Here is a 17,500-nt window from a genome sequence, read left to right on the forward strand (position 1 = left end):
GAGAGAGAGAGAGAGAGAGAGAGTACATTCAGGAATAGGAGGGAAAGACTTGCCTAGAATAAGAATGAATCCGTGAGGGGAATGATCATGAGCTCGCGTCTGTAAAGAGACACTTAAATTAGAAACACTGTGACCTCATGACCTTCTGATCTAAAATACACATCTACTTTAATTCACCACTTATTTCTATCTACTGACTATCTAATATATTTTACTTTATTATCTTTAAATAAAATTATTCTCAATTATACTTATTTACACTTATGGCTTAATTACATTAGTATGCAGGACGTACTTAATCATTTATTTATACGTGATGCTTTTTACTTAGGGGTATTTATTATAACTGCTTATTTACTGGACAGGAAATAATGTCAAGGTAAATAATGTCAGTGTAAATAATGTCAGTGTAAATAATGTCAGTGTAAATAATGTCAAGGTAAATAATGTTAATGTAAATAATGTTAATGTAAATAATGTTAATGTAAATAATGTCGGTGTAAATAATGTTAATGTAAATAATGTTAATATAAATAATGTTAATGTAAATAATGTTAATGTAAATAATGTCGGTGTAAATAATGTTAATATAAATAATGTTAATGTAAATAATGTTAATGTAAATAATGTCGGTGTAAATAATGTTAATGTAAATAATGTCAGTGTAAATAATGTCAAGGTAAATAATGTCAGTGTAAATAATGTCAAGGTAAATAATGTCAGTGTAAATAATGTTAATGTAAATAATGTCAGTGTAAATAATGTCAAGGTAAATAATGTCAGTGTAAATAATGTCAAGGTAAATAATGTTAATATAAATAATGTTAATGTAAATAATGTTAATGTAAATAATGTCAGTGTAAATAATGTCAGTGTAAATAATGTTAATGTAAATAATGTCAGTGTAAATAATGTTAATATAAATAATGTTAATGTAAATAATGTCAGTGTAAATAATGTCAGTGTAAATAATGTCAATGTAAATAATGTTAATATAAATAATGTCAGTGTAAATAATGTCAGTGTAAATAATGTCAGTGTAAATAATGTCATTTCTACAACAGTTTATAGTCCAGTATAATCGTGTGACCAGGAGCTCCTGAGGAACTAACAGGTCAGAGTCATTACTGAATTAACACTAATTCCTTCCTGCTCAAATCTTCGAACGATTGCTGATGAAGACCTGAGCACAAAGATGACCGATGCAACGTTAGATCAAAGACAGTGTGATTGTCTTCCACTTAATTAGTTATGTTCAATTACACATGTTTACTGATTTCATTCATTCATTCATTCATTCATCTTCTACCGCTTATCTGAACTTCTCGGGTCACGGGGAGCCTGTGCCTATCTCAGGCGTCATCGGGCATCGAGGCAGGATACACCCTGGTGGACGGAGTGCCAACCCATCACAGGGCACACACACACTCTCATTCACTCACACACACACACACACCACACACACTATGGACAATTTTCCAGAGATGCCAATCAACCTACCATGCATGTATTTGGACCGGGGGAGGAAACCGGAGTACCCGGAGGAAACCCCCGAGGCATGGGGAGAACATGCAAACTCCACACACACAAGGCGGCGGTGGGAATCGAACCCCGACCCTGGAGGTGTGTTAGCTTTACATAATATATCCACTGATATAACTAATTAGATCACTTACAATAGATAGATAGATAGATAGATAGATAGATAGATAGATAGATAGATAGATAGATAGATAGATAGATAGATAGATAGATAGATAGATAGATAGATAGATAGATAGATAGATAGATAGATAGATAGGCCTTGTAGAGGTGTAGTATTAAGGTCAGCAGTAGTGTGTAAGAGTTCTGGGGAAGAAGCTGGTTCTGATGCCAGTGTTCCTGAATGTTCTCCTGCTGGATGGAAGGAGCTGTGAGGGTCTGTGACTGGGATGGGATGAGTCTCTGATGATGTTACGTGCTCTATGAGGACATCTCTTGTAGTGTAGATGTTCAGTGGCTTGGAGTTTGGCTCCAGTGACAGTGAGCGTCGGATGGCTTCCAGCAGACTTTACAGGACTTTGGACATCATAGAGCTCCTGCATCTGGTCAGCATGTTCACAGTGTCCGTGTTCACACATACTGTAATTACTCACTTACACTCATTCAGCTACTTACTTCTTATCATCTACTCAATATTGCTGGCTGTAAATCCCATGCACCGAATATCTGATGTATGATTTAGTTCTGCGTCCAAGACGAAGAGAAATAAAACAGATCTTATATTGATAGACAAGTTTATAAATAAAAATTTGGATGCCATTCTGTCGGCTCCTGAAATGGTGTAAAAGTTGGAGGATACACGAGTGTGAAGAAAAGAAGAAGGCGTGATTGTGTAGAGCAGATCCGAAGTCGTCCCGAACCGAAGTCCCATGTTCTTTCCTCAGCGTCCTGCTGGGACTCAAAGGAGCGAAGTGAGAGCGTTGGAGTGAATCTCGAGTACGACGCATTAGTGTTTGATTGGTGTTGCGTCTCATCTCCTGGGTCACACACCACACACCACACACACACAAACACACACACACACACACACTCCTGCTTATTTTCATGCCTTATTTTTGAAGCTCACTGTAGAAAACATCCACAATTTCACAAAGCGGTCCCTATGAGGAGATTTTGGAAATTCGTGTTTTCTTCATGCACCACTGACTCCACAGATTCCACGTGTTCTTTTTCCCTTTCATCTCATCCACAATCTCTAAGCTCTTCCACACGGACTCTATTGAATCTAGCTTCCTGTGGAGGGAGGTCAGGCTTAAAAATCAATCCTGTATAATAAAAGATCTAACTGATTCATAAGAGATGATGTTCTCTTCTCCAGATCAAGTTCCTCAAGATGGAGATGGAGAAAAAGACCAAAATCATCAAAGACCTACAGCAGGAGGTACAGTAAAGATGTGTTTACAGTATATGAGCTTTACTCCATCTGTCATCCATCAGAAATCATAAATAAGCCTTCATTTATTCCTAATTATGGAATGATAGAAACGTTCCATCTGTTCATCAAGAGCCAGGTTCAGAATGATGTGAAAAATGTTGATGCGGTGATGATATCCGTCTCGCTAGCAGTCGAAACGTTGCAGCTAGGAATTAGCAGGAGGTTAGCATTAGAAGTTATGCTTTATGGCTGGAAGGCATGATGTTGGTGGTATTCAGAATGTTCGGTCCATCGTATATAGGACGATCTACTCTACCATCATCCTTCTGTTTGATCAGTCATATAACTCGGACCATTCATAACCCCTCGTTCACTCCTCCACCTGTAACCTTTAGGTCCACACACATTACATCCATCTTAAATAATCTGCACTGGCTCGCAGGAGCATCAGCACAAAATCACCCATCTAACCTTTAAAGCCCTTCATAGCCTCCTTCCTCCTGATCCATCTGATCTCCTCCATCCTTACGTCCCAACACACTCTCACGCTCAGCTCGGCTCTCCACCACACAAGCTCCATCATCTGCCGTCAGTATCCCCACTATTATATCACAAATTAAAACAGTTTTCTTCCTCAGTACTTCAGCTCTTCCTCTAACAGTTTTCTTCCTCATGGCTGTTTTCCTTTTTGTCCTTTTCTGCCTCTTGTATTGATCTGTTTATGTTTATTGTTGTCTTTGATCTGTGGAAATTCCCTCTATAAATATAACATATCGTTATTATTATTACAAGATACGATATATATACGATAATACAAGAAAAAAAATCAAGGTGCAATTGAATAAGTTCAGATATGACATTTAGTTATGTGTTTGTTTGTTTATATTATTATTATTATTATTATTATTATTATTATTATTATTATTATTATTATTATTATTATTATTATTATTATTTCTTTCCAGAACAAAAGCTTGAAGAATAAACTACTTTCTGGGAATAAGCTGTGTGACATACATGCAGAAGAGGTAAATGTCCTTCAGTTACAGCACACACACACACACACACACACACACACACACACACACACACACACACACACACACACACACACACACAAACACACAAACACACACACACACAGACACACACACACACACACACACACACACACACAGACACACACAAACACACACACACACACACAGACTCAGACACACACACACACACAGACACACACACACAGACACACACAAACACACACACACACAGACACACACACACACACACACACACACACACACACAGACTCAGACACACACACACACACACACACACACACACACACACACACACACACAGACTCAGACACACACACACACACACACACACACACACACAGACACACACAAACACACACACACACACACAGACTCAGACACACACACACACAGACACACTCACACACACACACAGACACACACACACACACACACACACACACACACACACACACACACACACACACACACACTTGTGTTACATTTAGCTAAATCTTAACCTCTGACTTTTTTGTCAAAAGGAAATCTTTGGGCAGTTTTCCTCACAGGAAGCAGCTTTGACAGGGTCAAGCTTTATCATCATGAGGACAAATACATGACCCCCCCCCCCCCCCCACACACACACACACACACACGGCGAGGTTAAATAGACCTAAAGTCAGTGTACATGTGTTGAGTGAAACAGCTGGCCAGCTGTGCAGGTCAGCGGCGGTGTGAAAGGTTGTGTGAGTGTTTTTACTGTTGAATGCACACCCACATGGAGGTCACCTTTTTTCCACTCGATTTGTTCTCCCTTCTCTTTCACATGCAGCTCTCATCAGAAACAGAAACAAATCCCTTCTTCATTTTTATGCAGCAGCTCTTATTTCCTCTCACCTTTTTTTTCCAGTCTAAAAGAATCCAGGCTCAACTGAAGGAGCTGAGATACGGCAAGAAGGATTTAATTTTCAAGGTAAGTGTTTAATGATGATAAGGTGGTGTAATTAAACCCGAGCGCACAGGTTCACCTGGATTGGGCTTTTAATTGATCTGTGAACAGAGGTGCGTTTCTTCCGAGAGGATTCACTTAACTAACTGCTGTCACTTTCCTCTCATGAGGCATGACGTTCAGTTCCAGGAAGAGAAACTGAACTTATTTCTAATGTATAAAATGTATTATTTATTTTAGTACACACTGTCTGCTGTCTCTTTCACTGTCTATTTATTTCCAAATGTACAAATCAAATCAAATTGAATGCCAGAGAGTGGGAGTATAAATCATTATAAACACTGAGAGTGGGATTATAAATCATTATAAACACTGAGAGTGGGATTATAAATCATTTTAAACACTGAGAGTGGGATTATAAATCATTATAAGCATTTATAGTGTGATTATAAATCATTATAAGCATTTATAGTGTGATTATAGATCATTATAAACACTGAGAGTTTGATTAAAATCATTATAAACACTGAGAGTGGGATTATAAATCATTATAAACACTGAGAGTGGAATAATAAATCATTATAAACACTGAGAGTGGAATAATAAATCATTATAAACACTGAGAGTGGGATTATAAATCATTATGAACACTTAGAGTGGGGTTATAAATCATTCTAAACACTTAGAGTGGGATTATAAATCATTATAAACATTGAGAATGGGATCATAAATCATTATAAACACTGAGAGTGTGGTTATAAATCATTCTAAACACTGAGAGTGGGATTATAATTCATTATGAACACTGAGAGTGGGATTATAATTCATTATAAACATTGAGAGTGGGATCATAAATCATTATAAACACTGAGAGTGGGGTTATAAATCATTCTAAACACTGAGAGTGGGATTATAATTCATTATAAACACTTAGAGTGGGATTATAAATCATTATAAACATTGAGAGTGGGATCATAAATCATTATAAACACTGAGAGTGGGATTATAAATCATTATAAACACTTAGAGGGGGATTATAAATCATTATAAACACTGAGAGTGGGATTATAAATCATTATAAAAACTTAGTGTGGGATTATAAATCATTATTAACACCAAGGAGCAGGATTATAAATCATTATAAGCATTTATAGTGGGATTATAAATCATTATAAACACTGAGAGTGGGATTATAAATCATTATAAACACTGAGAATGGGATTATAAATCATTATGAACACCAAGGAGCGGAATTATAAATCATTATAAGCATTTATAGTGGGATTATAAATCATTATAAACAAAAGAGAGTGGGATTATAAATCATTATAAACACTGAGAGTGGGATTATAAATCATTATAAACACTTAGTGTGGGATTATAAATCATTATTAACACCAAGGAGCAGGATTATAAATCATTATAAGCATTTATAGTGGGATTATAAATCATTATAAACACTGAGAGTGGGATTATAAATCATTATAAACACAGAGTGGGATTATAAATCATTATAAACACTGAGAGTGGGATTATAAATCATTATAAACACTGAGAATGGGATTATAAATCATTATGAACACCAAGGAGCGGAATTATAAATCATTATAAGCATTTATAGTTGCATTATAAATCATTATAAACAAAAGAGAGTGGGATTATAAATCATTATAAACACTGAGAGCGGAATTAATCATTATAAACACCAGAGAGTGGGATTATAAATCATTATAAGCACTTATAGTGGGATTATAAATCATTATAAACACAGAGAGTGGGATTATAAATCATTATAAACACCATAAAGTGGGATTATAAATTCGAAACATAATCCCTGTGATATCTCTATGTGCTGCAGCTTTGGCCTCAGTTCTGAACTATAATCATTTTTTCCCTTCCTCGGTCTGTAATTTTTATGCCTTCTATTCGTTTCCAAGCATAACATCATGACCTCGTGTGTAGAATCGGTGGTTATTAAAGCTGCTGTGAAATTGTTTTCCTCATGAAAATGAATCGGACCTCCTGCAGTCACAGACTCCGCCCCCAGTGACCGGTCAGTTATTTGCTTTAGTGGAGCAGCTGGTGTTCAGCTTCAACCTTTACAATGACAAAGTTGTGCGCTAAGACTGATCATAATGATCATCATGTGATACACAGAGCCATGTTTTAGGTAAATAATGGCCGTGTGCTCACCGCCAGGACTATAATGTGAGTGAAAAGTGAAATGTGATGTGAGAAGGCCAAAGCCATCTGTTACACAGGAACGCTGCCAGACCCCTCCGTTAGCCCCTCCGTTAGCTCTGCCACTTTTTCCGACTTTCTGATCCACATGAACCATCTGGAAGCCCTCAGTGTGAGGTGAGCGTTGGGAATCAGTCGGTTAAGCAACGCTCTGTAAAACCCAGACGCCGCGCTCGTCGTATTCCCGCAGGCGAGGGCTTGCGCTATCTCAGTGCTGTACATCACAATGTGGCATGCAAACAATATGCTAATTCAAGGCGTTAGGCAAATTATATGCATGTGTGTATGTTTAATACATTCTAGCAAGGGATCTCTCACTACACCTTCAACCCCAACCACCTACGAGACATTAATGTTTGTCATCAAACCCCCAGTGTTTGCAAATTTGGCTGCTGTCCTTCAGAAACATTTGCATGAAGCTTTTTGTTTATTTCTGGAGGTTCTCCAAAAACACACTTCACCCACTCGGAAGTTTTGTCTTTAGGGAGCAAAAAAAAAAAAAAAAAAACCACCACAATATAAATGCTGCTTGGGAAAGAAATGCTAATTCCTTGAGGCTCTTTTTCACATGTGACCTTTAACCTGGTTAGCATTAGCATAAGCTCATATCGGTATCGAAGCCCTTACAGTTGTGTAGATATGATTTTGTTGTTCTGCTGAATTTTATGTCAAACAAACAGAATACAGAATATTATTGGTATCGATATTCATTCATTCATTCATTCATTCATTCATTCATTCATTCATTCATTCATTCATCTTCTACCGCTTATCCGAACTATTCGGGTCACGGGGAGTCTGTGCCTATCTCAGGCGTCATCGGGCATCGAGGCAGGATACACCCTGGACGGAGTGCCAACCCATCACAGGGCACACACACACTCTCATTCACTCACACACTCACACACTACGGACAATTTACCAGAGATGCCAATCAACCTACCATGCATGTCTTTGGACCGGGGGAGGAAACCGGAGTACCCGGAGGAAACCCCCGAGGCACGGGGAGAACATGCAAACTCCACACACACACGTGGAGGCGGGAATCGAATCCTCGACCCTGGAGGTGTGAGGCGAACGTGCTAACCGCTAAGCCACCGTGACACCCCCCCCCCACCCCCCCCACCCGGTTTTGATATTAGTAATAGTAAATAATTTTCCCTCAGAAGACATCAGAGGAGACGCGACTTAATCTCAAACATTACTAACGGTGACCTTTTATAGCCATCGTCATGGTAACATGTATAGACATAGCTGTCAGTTACACCATTCAGAATAACTCGTTTCAGTTCATGACACATCTTTTACTAATCAGACGATATCAGTGGTCAAATTCACACTTAAATCACATCTGTAACGGACGGTTGTGTGTGTTGTGCAGGGTCAGCAGCTCATGGACCTGGAGAACAAGCTGCGAGTGGCCAAAGAGGAACTGGAGAAAGCAGCACTGGACAAGGTGAGACCGAGAAATGATCAAATCTCTTCTCACTATAAGCTGGATGTGTTTCAGGATCAGCCTGTGATCACACGTTCTCGCACTTTCTCCGTCTCTTAGCCGAGGACTGAATTCAACACAGAGAGTTTTTTATTTATTTTTTAACTAAACGAGGTTGATGTAAAAATGTTCTGTTTAGAAAAGTTTCTCATGTCTCGTTTGATTTATAGGAGTCCCAGCTGAGGGCTTTGAAGGACACGGTCCATATCTGCTTCTCATCTGTCCTCCAAACCCAGACGGTGGATTTACACAGACTGCCGGCCACGCCCACTCACTTGATGCGATACTCTCCGTTCGTCAATAACTCAAGAGTCACCTTCAGGGAGCCGCACATGAAGGTACGACTGTGATTGGTCATGAGGCGTAGAGTCATCTTCGGCTCGGGTCTATGTCGATGCTCTCATTCTGATATGTTAGCGTTTCCGTAGCAACAGCTCACTCACAGGAAAATAATCAACTTCACGGTGGAAACAGGATCGTCTTTTGCTCTTACGTCTCGACCGAACGTTACGTCTGATCTATTTTGAGATTTGTATTGCACCGAGCTCCTCTTCTGGGAGTCTAATCAGACCAAAGCTCCAAAAACCAATGATGATAAAACCCTAAATCCTATCCCGAACACACACACACACACACACACACACACACACACACACACACACACACACTCTCTCTCTGTATGAGTGAAAGATTTATTAGCAGGAGCTTTTGAGAAAAGTGTGAGTGGAACATCCTTCATATTTAACCAGGCTTGAGTGGAGACAGCTCTTGTGGCCTTTTACTGCTTCATGTAACTTTTACCTAAAGCTTTCAAGGTTCCTTCATGTATTTATATTTGCTGCAACATGTATAATTAACCAGCTCATTCTTAACAATTCTAGCAGTTCGTGTCTTGAGACGTGGAGACACGTGTCTGCACCTCAGACGGGAGACATTACAGACAGGACATTTTGATGAATTTGATTAACGCTCAGATCCTCCGTTGCTTCATTCTCTTTGTTGTTCGCACCGCTAGTCACAAAGAGCTGAGGGTCTCACGCTGACCAATGCATCACCGAGGGAACCGAAATCATGCTCGAGAACATCGGCGTCTTAAAGACACCCAGCGTCGTAAAAGTGACGTGACGTGACGTACGGCTAAGTACGGTGACTCAGACTCAGAATCTGTTCTCTGCATTTAACCCATCCAAAATGCACACACACACACAGCAGTGAACACACACACACACACACACACACACACACACACACACACACACACACACACACAGCAGTGAACACACACACACACACACACACACAGCAGTGAACACACACACACACACACACACACACACACACACACACACACACACACACACACACACACACACACACACACAGCAGTGAACACACACACACACACACACACACAGCAGTGAACACACACACACACACACACAGCAGTGAACACACACACACACAGCAGTGAACACACACACACACACACACACACAGAAGAGAACACACACACACACACACACACACACACACACACACACAGCAGTGAACACAGACACACACAGCAGTGAACACACACACACACACACACACAGCAGTGAACACACACACACACACACACACACACACACACACACACACACAGCAGTGAACACAGACACACACAGCAGTGAACACACACACACACACACACACAGCAGTGAACACACACACACACACACACACACAGCAGTGAACACACACACACACACAGCAGTGAACACACACACACACACACACACACACACACAGCAGTGAACACACACACACACACACACACAGCAGTTAACACACACACACACACACACACACACACACACACACACACACACACACACACACAGCAGTGAACACACACACACACAGCAGTGAACACACACAGCAGTGAACACACACACACACACACACAGCAGTGAACACACACACACACACACACACACACACACACACACACACACACACACACACACAGCAGTGAACACACACCCGGAGCAGTGGGCAGCCATTTATGCTGCGGCGCCCAGGGAGCAGTTGAGGGGGGTTCGGTGCCTTCCACCTCAGTCGTGGTATTGCCGGCCCGAGACTCGAACCCACAACCTTAGGGTTACGAGTCAGACTCTCTAACCATTACTTCCCCAGATGTCTTCCCCTGATAAAAACTGACATAACACCCGAGATATGCGTCAGGTCATGATCAGAGTTGATTTTACCTTGATTCGAGGCTCAGGATGACTTGCCGAGTCAGAGTCAGTGAGTCAGTGAGATGATTTCCTCAACATACTGTATAAAGAACAGTGAGTGAGAGAGCCGACAAAAATCTGAGAGGAATTTCAAAGGAAATCTTCTGTCCTGAATCCAGTTCACAATCCTGGTCCTCATGACCTCTTGGTGTAAAGACAATAATAATAACTGTCTCTCTTTTGGTTCTCTGATCAGAACAGACGAGTCTCTCTACTTATCAAACATGACTGAGTGACAACATGGGGTTAGAGATCAGACGTCTTCAGCATGTGCTTCTTCTTCTCTCCTGTGTTTCACGCTGCTGCGTTCACAAAATAAACATATTTGATTACAAATGTTCCGTTGGTGAATTATCGCCTAGTGGAAGCTCTTCAGCTTTAGTCGTCACGGTAACGTCCGTAATGTTCGATGCCGTGACCTTTTAAATCACGCACAAGCTCGACATGAACTTTAGTGTGTATTTCTCTGGACTTCATCCTGTGACATGGTTTCACTCAGGTCTTTAGAGAGGTTTCCTGCATAAACCGACGTCCCTCATCTCTCCAGTTTCAGTTAGTCATGCCTGCTGACGTTTCCATGGTGACGTCTGATCTCATGTAGAACGGTGAGTCATGAGCCGTTCGACTTCGACGTTTGAGGCTGATTCCTGATGATTCGTAATATATGAAAAACAACAACGACCTGTGATAATAAACGAGGTTTTGAGGAAACAGGTTTTTAATCACACTCGAATTCACACAGGATGCGTCGTGTAAGAATCGTGTCACAGTCACTGGAGCATCGTGTCCAGGTGTCAAGTAAGATTCTGACAGGACAGACGAGACTCCAGCACTCGTCAGGACGAGATATTCAGTTCAGTTCCGTTCATTCATTCATTCATCTTCTACCGCTTATCCGAACTTCTCTGGTCACGGGCAGCCTGTGCCTATCTCAGGCGTCATCGGGCATCGAGGCAGGATACACCCTGGACGGAGTGCCAACCCATCACAGGGCACACACACACTCTCATTCACTCACACACACACACACACTCACACACTACGGACAATTTTCCAGAGATGCCAATCAACCTACCATGCATGTCTTTGGACCGGTGGAGGAAACCGGAGTACCCGGAGGAAACCCCCGAGGCACGGGGAGAACATGCAAACTCCACACACACGACGAACGATAGCATGCTCGTGCTAATGATCCGGTGAAGTTACATAACTACAATGGAGTTATGCTGTTTTTTTGTTCTAATAAGTCTAATATAATAAGCTAAGCTATGTAGCATTCATATTCTATGTAGAGTGTTGTCATGGTTACTAGGTTTTTGTTTGTGGCTGGTTTCTGCCCAAATGATGCTTTATTATAGAAATATAGGTTTTACTCCAGATTCCATCGTTGTTTTTTTTATTATTATTCATCACACACACCGTAATTATATCCGAATGCCGCATCACGTAGATGATAAAAGCATCAGATTTTAGAAGTGGTGTTAAATTATCAGTGACCGTGGCTCTTTAGCAGGTCGTTTACCTCGTCTATATTTTCCCCGTCGACTGCCAGAGGGCTGAGTTGTGACTACATTCTGATCTAAATGTGATACTCTAAATGATCTACTATACGATACGGAGACGTATGAATATTTGATGTTATATCCGTTATGATAATGCACTTCATAATTGCTTTGTTTAGCGGTATTAGTCTATATAGCTGCTGTAGGGCTGATGAAGTGCACGCGGTGTCTTCGGGACGGCGTGCTGTGAGTTAACGCTGATTAAATATGCAGACCATTTCTGTACAGAAAAAAAAACAACAGCTTGGAATGACAGAGGTGTAAAATTTGGAAGTTTAAGCTCCTCTTGCTGGATTCGGGCTGTTAAACAATGATACCGATATAGAGACATGGTTATGCTGTGGACTGAAGTGGACATGAGGGCATGGACATGGACAGGAACATGGACATGGACAGGAAGATCCACAACATCAGACTTTACAGGTGCAAAGCAACAGGGGAGCACGGTGGCTTAGCGGTTAGCACGTTCGCCTCACACCTCCAGGGTCGGGGGTTCGATTCCCACCTCCTCCTTGTGTGTGTGGAGTTTGCATGTTCTCCCCGTGCCTCGGGGGTTTCCTCCGGGTACTCCGGTTTCCTCCCCCGGTCCAAAGACATGCATGGTAGGTTGATTGGCATCTCTGGAAAATTGTCCATAGTGTGTGAGTGTGTGAGTGAATGAGAGTGTGTGTGCCCTGTGATGGGTTGGCACTCCGTCCAGGGTGTATCCTGCCTCGATGCCCGATGACGCCTGAGATAGGCACAGGCTCCCCGTAACCCGAGAAGTTCGTATAAGCGGTAGAAGATGAGTGAATGAATGAATGAATGAATGAATGAATGAATGAATGAATGATGTCTACATGTGTTATCAATATAAAATGCATCATTTTCTCCTGAAAAACAGATATGTAAATGACCTCCACTGGGATTTTAAACATGTTCTGGAAGCTCCGCCCCCTTCGCTTAATGACACGTACTGTATATATATTTAATTTGTCGAGTTTGTGGACATTAGACATCCACGAGCCGAGCGCAGTGAAGATCCTTCACCCCAATCATAGACACTCAAATTAGTTCAGGTCTTTAAAACATTTTAATTTCATAAAAATCGGTAAAGAAATTGAAAACACAATAAAAACATGGATTCTGGATTAAAGGCATCCTCAGACGTGTCAGTCGTCGGTGTCGATTCAGCTCAGTCGAGGGATAAAGTGCACAGATGTTTCTACTTCCTGTTAAACGAGCTGCTGGTTCTAAAACCCTCGAGATGATTTCTGATCTTCGGAGTTTTGTTACTTCGAGTTAAAAATAATTTCTCCAACAATCTCCTGACGTGTTCCACCATCCATCTTTAGGTGTCGGTCTGATTCAGTAGACGTTGGTGCTGGGATCACCGGAAGAACTCGGCGTTTCTTTTCCCCACGCGGCGGCGAACTGAAGTGCACCACGACGGAGCTGAGATCACGTCTAAAGCACCGGTTCAGCTCTGAATCTAACACTCGCGAGCTGTGAACTGTTATTGTTCCCGTCAGCATTAAGTGCTAGACAAAGGAATTAAATTGTGCTGACACACACACACACACACACACACACACACACACACACACACACACACACACACACACACACACACACCTACTTACTGTACACATTCCTCCATACACCACAAACAAGCTGTGTACAAGCACATTATAACTCCTGGTGACTTTATAACCATCTGTTTGTCTTTTTCTTCATTGTTTTAAATGTTTTTGTCTTCACTATTTTTTGTCCCATTGAACAGATTTGTGAAAATTAGTTCATTATTATAACAAATGAAGCTGGATCGTTAATCCACTGGAACAGAAGCTGTGAAGATAGTACAGGTTTTTTTTATTGATGTTCAAATACGTTATCGTTTCCATAGCAACAGCTCAATGTCTCAGCAGATATCTAAATCCGTGTTTGGAATAAAGACAACACGGTAAAAGACGAGGACTAAAACAATACAAATGACGACACTAAACGACGGCTAACGTTGACTGACGTAACAAACGAATCCGTCGCCCTCGGCGACGCGGCTCACTTAAAGTCAAACGATGACGATTGCGAACAGGTGTGGAAACAGGGAGGAGGTACCGAAGGCGGGGCAGACATGTGACAACAACAACAACAACAATAACAGCACATGGCCAAAAGTCCGGGCTGATCCCTGACAGCTACATGGTGTCTTTTTTTATTTTATTTTCTTCACTACAATTAAAGCAGTTTATAAAGTGTCATAAAGTGGTGGCCTGCAATAAATCACCGGTAATCATTTACATTTATCTCCAAATAAGTCAAGAAGATAAATTATATTGATCAATTACTACTCATCATATCATTGTAGCGATCCGATACACCGATCCGATGCATGTTGATCTGATGCGTGTTGCTCCGACGCGTGTTGATTCGACGCCCTTCCCTGTGAAGAAATCATGCCCCCGAGCGCTCATCCGCTGCTCCTACAGCTTACTTTAAGCACTAAACAAACGTCCTTGCAGCTCCATCTATAACAATCGCATGTCGCACAAACCCGCTGTGAATCAGCTGTTTCTATAGAAACAATAACATATTAGAAGGAGCGCATTAATGTAAACATGCAATTTGTAGCTGCGAGCCGTTAAAGCGACATGTAAAAATATGCGCTGGTGGTTGAGGAAAAAGCTTTAATTGGACGATCTCAGGATCTAAGATGAATCACCAGCATTTTTACCAATTAAACAGAAACCACAAGCTGGAAATGAAAATCCCAGGAAATATAAATATAAAAATAAATATAAATATAAATATAAATATAAATATAAATATAAATATAAATATAAATATAAATATAAATATAAATATAAATATAGTTAGAGAGCTCTTCTTCTTCTTCTTCTTCTTCTTCTTCTTCTTCTTCTTCTTCTTCTTCTTCTTCTTCTTCTTCTTTCGGCTTTTCCCTTCAGGGGTCGCCACAGCGAATCATCTCTCTCCACCTATCCCTATCTCCTGCATCCTCAACACTTGCACCCACTAGCTTCATATCCTCATTAATTACATCCATATTCCTCCTCTTTCGCTTCCTCTTTGCCTCCTGCCTGGCAGCTCCATGTCCAACATTCTCCTACCGATATACTCACTCTCCCTCCTCTGAACATGTCCAAACCATCTTCATCTGTCCTCCCTAACTTTGTCCAACATGAGCTGTCCCTCTGATGTACTCGTTCCTAATGCTGTCCGATCTTCTCACTCCCAACGAGAACCTCGACATCTTCAGCTCGGCTACGTCTAGCTCTGACCGTTTTAGTTAGAGAGCAATGAGCCTTTATATGACAATGAAAAGATGAAATCGGTGCCATTACTTTTGGGAAGCTAAGCAATGATCTTTATAGATCTGTAAAAAGAACCACGTTGGGATTCCATACACTCTTAAAATAAAGGTGTTAGGAAGATGATTCTATAGAAGAACCTTTGTCGGGTTCCTCGCAGAACCTTTCAGTAAATGGTTCTTGAAAGAACCCAGTTTTTCTCTCGGTGGCATAAAGAACCTTTTTACATTACAAAGAAAAATGCTGCAATGGAAAAAAATCCAGGGATGTTAAAGGTTCTTCATAGAGCCATCTAGCCTGGGAAACGTTTCCCTCACACCTCCAGGGTCGGGGGTTCGATTCCCACCACCATCTTGTGTGTGTGGAGTTTGCATGTTCTCCCCGTGCCTCGGGGGTTTCCTCCGGGTACTCCGGTTTCCTCCCCCGGTCCAAAGACATGCATGGTAGGTTGATTGGCATTTTGTCCGTAGTGTGTGGTGTGTGTGTGTGAATGAGAGTGTGTGTGTGCCCTGTGATGGGTTGGCACTCCGTCCAGGGTGTATCCTGCCTCGATGCCCGATGACGCCTGAGATAGGCACAGGCTCCCCGTGACCCGAGAAGTTCGGATAAGCGGTAGAACATGAATGAATGAATGAATGAATGAATGAATGAATGAATAAAGTGATTTAAATATAGAAACCACTCATTTAAGAGTGTCCGGAGGCCTGAGGTTCAATCCCTAGTAATTATTTTGAGATGAGATCACAAAATGGAGAAAAATAAATGTTATGAGTGTAAATAAATATCACCTGAGTTAAAAAAAAACAACTTAAAACTAGGTACAGTGTCTAAAGAGTTAATGTAGAACAATAGCTCAGACTCTGAGACTCAGTTCTACACCATGAAGGTTGGAAGGTTTCAGAACGTCCCAGTTTCCTTTCTCTTTCTCTGGCAGTCGGATGGCACTGAAATTGTTTTTCATTCTCGTCTTTGCTTTCAGGACATCCCAAAAGTGCCCAGAATAACAAGTAAATCTGCAGCAAACATGGAGGTAACGAGGAGAGACGACTCAGGAGGTTCAGGAGTTTCAGGAGGTTCAGGAGGATCTGGAGGTTCAGGAGGATCAGGAACTTCAGGAGGTTCAGGAGGACCTGGAGGTTCAGGAGGATCTGGAGGTACAGGAGGATCAGGAACTTCAGGAGGTTCAGGAGGATCTGGAGCTTCTGGAGGTTCAGGAGGACCTGGAGGTTCAGGAGGATCTGGAGGTACAGGAGGATCAGGAGCTTCAGGAGGATCAGGAGCTTCAGGAATCAAGGCCTGCCAGATGGTGAAGGTAAACATTTAATACTATTACATTAATGTGAGATTTTTTAATCCTAATATGCAGCTTATTGAGTTTCAGAGCATCTTTTTGGCTTCTTCTCTAAATGTCATTCCGTTCTGAAATAGATGCCAAACCTTCTCCTCGATCGATACGTGACTGATTAGAGTTAAATCGCTCGGTTCCTCTGGCAGCATGGGAAATTATCGCTGGCGAGTACAAATGTGTACGTTACTGTTAAAAAGTTTGAGGGCAGATAGTCAACTTGTTAAAAAGACATTTGTTTGTTATTGGTAGTCAGGAACACGGCTGCTTTTTATATTCCTGCATTGTCTCCACACTGAGGTGACAAATATCCTGCGGATCAGCCTGACAGTGTGTGATATGAGGTTCCCTTGTTGGTGAGGTT

At 41.3% G+C, this 17,500-nt stretch overlaps 1 protein-coding gene across 2 annotated transcripts in view; it reads left to right on the forward strand.

Annotated features, from left to right (window-relative positions):
- Positions 1 to 17,500, forward strand: part of luzp2 (leucine zipper protein 2) — a 97,794-nt gene that overhangs the window by 72,408 nt on the left and 7,886 nt on the right. Inside the window, exons 5-11 of one of the 2 annotated variants that reach the window (XM_047822711.1) lie at positions 2,861 to 2,923; positions 3,883 to 3,945; positions 4,868 to 4,930; positions 8,529 to 8,603; positions 8,813 to 8,980; positions 16,771 to 16,846; positions 16,883 to 17,103. In XM_047822711.1, coding sequence (XP_047678667.1) covers positions 2,861 to 2,923; positions 3,883 to 3,945; positions 4,868 to 4,930; positions 8,529 to 8,603; positions 8,813 to 8,980; positions 16,771 to 16,846; positions 16,883 to 17,103 — 729 coding nt within the window. The remainder of the gene's footprint in view (positions 1 to 2,860; positions 2,924 to 3,882; positions 3,946 to 4,867; positions 4,931 to 8,528; positions 8,604 to 8,812; positions 8,981 to 16,770; positions 16,847 to 16,882; positions 17,104 to 17,500) is intronic. The other variant, XM_047822712.1, reaches the window with a different exon arrangement.

Source organism: Tachysurus fulvidraco, chromosome 13 (genome assembly GCF_022655615.1).
Source record: "Tachysurus fulvidraco isolate hzauxx_2018 chromosome 13, HZAU_PFXX_2.0, whole genome shotgun sequence".
NCBI lineage: Eukaryota > Metazoa > Chordata > Actinopteri > Siluriformes > Bagridae > Tachysurus > Tachysurus fulvidraco.